Raw genomic sequence first — 1,616 nt, 5'->3', positions numbered from 1 at the left:
CCTCTGCGCTAAAAATTTAATTTTCTTACTAAGACTCAGATTTATTAACAAACTGAAGAGCACCTCAGGCAGGAGAGCAGGAGAGTTAGTTTGCTTGTTTGTCTTTGTTCTTCACAGTGATGATATGCTTAGTGCTGAAATGTGTTAAAAACATAAATGCTGAATTTTAACAATGCTCTGTGGGAATTGAGCTTGATACATGTCCTTAAGGTCAGGTTCAGTTTGTTAATGCCTTTTCTTATTGTTGTGTCCACCGTAGGTTCCTGTGTTGTTCGCGATGCCACAGGGAACGTTAACAACACCTTTGTCACTGAGCTGACAAACTGCACTACTGCAGCTTGCAAACTGAACTATGACTTCTCATCCTGTGAGTCAGGCTGTCAGTATGGGCTGATGAACAATTTTCAGGTATAAACCTTTCTCCTAACTCTGTTTATTGGCTTTTGTGTTTGTAATTTTTTTTCTTTGGTTGTTTTTTAACTGCATATTAAGAAAAATCATAGGCTAAATATGCCTATCTCCATAAAGACAAGGTTTATGTGGAACAGTTGGTACACTCCAGCTGGTATGTTGGAGAACAACCTATGCGTGTTGGAAACTTTTGGGTGTTTATACACAGGTGGTGTACATATTTACTCTTCTGAGTAGACTGGGTAGGTGATGGTACAGTTACTTTCTGTCGGTATCTGAATGTCATCATTCAGTGATGGGGATAAATGCACTCAAGATTCAGTAGTAATACATAGTACTCATAGGTAGCCTCTGTCAATAACTTATGTTTTGAAGTTTCTTAGGCAAGAAGCAGACTTTTTAGGAGTGTTTTATATATTTATCATAGTATTCTCTTTAATGACAAGAATGTGGTGAATCTTCGTTAAAACCGTATTTAAAAATTCTCCTGGAGTTATGGGGTAATTAATAGTCTTCCACATACGCTTCACAGGTAATTGGTATATTCATGAACTGTTTATTGGTAAGGCTTTGGAAGAACAAAAGGAAAAACCTAGTTAGTGCTAATTGATTTCAGCTTGGTTTGTGGTAGTCCATCTTTGCCCTAAGTTTTTCTGATAGGTGTAACAAAACGTTGGCTTGAGATTAAGCTGCAGTCCACTAATGAAAAAGTGTCTGGCATGTGGATTTGATGAGAAGTACATGTGGTACATGTGCTGTTTTTATGTGCTAACATGCAAGGCTGACAGCCTTGTCTGAAAAGCTGTGGGGAAAACCTGTTTCATACCTGCTGAAATGATGTGGCTGTGCAGACCATTCTGTTGGACTGAAGTACATTTTTATAGTGGAATAGTTTGAGTATCTCTGTGATCTTACTTTGTTCTCTTTTAGAGAAAGTCATAATTGCTCTTGTGGGAATGATAACTCTGCAAAATCTGATGACTTTTCCTCATTTGTTTAAGCTCAAGAGAATCATCATCAGGTGTACAGCTGTGAATACTGCATAACTGGTTTCCTCTGATTGTATCTTTCAGTCATAGTTTTTATGAGGTTGCTTACCATAAATGTTGCTTGTGCTTCTAATAGAGTATTTCTGTCTCCCAAATCACTTCTCTCTGTGGAAAAACGAGTGGGTGCCAAATAGGAAGAGTCGTGTCCAAGGCCAG

General features: G+C 38.1%; 1 protein-coding gene across 1 annotated transcript in view; it reads left to right on the top strand.

Annotated features, from left to right (window-relative positions):
• The first annotated feature begins 228 nt into the window (after positions 1–228).
• The window catches only part of SLC12A2 (solute carrier family 12 (sodium/potassium/chloride transporter), member 2), a 24,757-nt gene continuing 23,369 nt past the window's right edge, over positions 229–1,616 (top strand). Inside the window, exon 1 of the mRNA XM_009075171.1 lies at positions 229–408. Coding sequence (XP_009073419.1) covers positions 229–408 — 180 coding nt within the window. The remainder of the gene's footprint in view (positions 409–1,616) is intronic.

Source organism: Acanthisitta chloris, unplaced genomic scaffold, assembly GCF_000695815.1.
Source record: "Acanthisitta chloris isolate BGI_N310 unplaced genomic scaffold, ASM69581v1 scaffold1645, whole genome shotgun sequence".
NCBI lineage: Eukaryota > Metazoa > Chordata > Aves > Passeriformes > Acanthisittidae > Acanthisitta > Acanthisitta chloris.
This window is presented reverse-complemented; position numbering and strand designations above follow the sequence as displayed.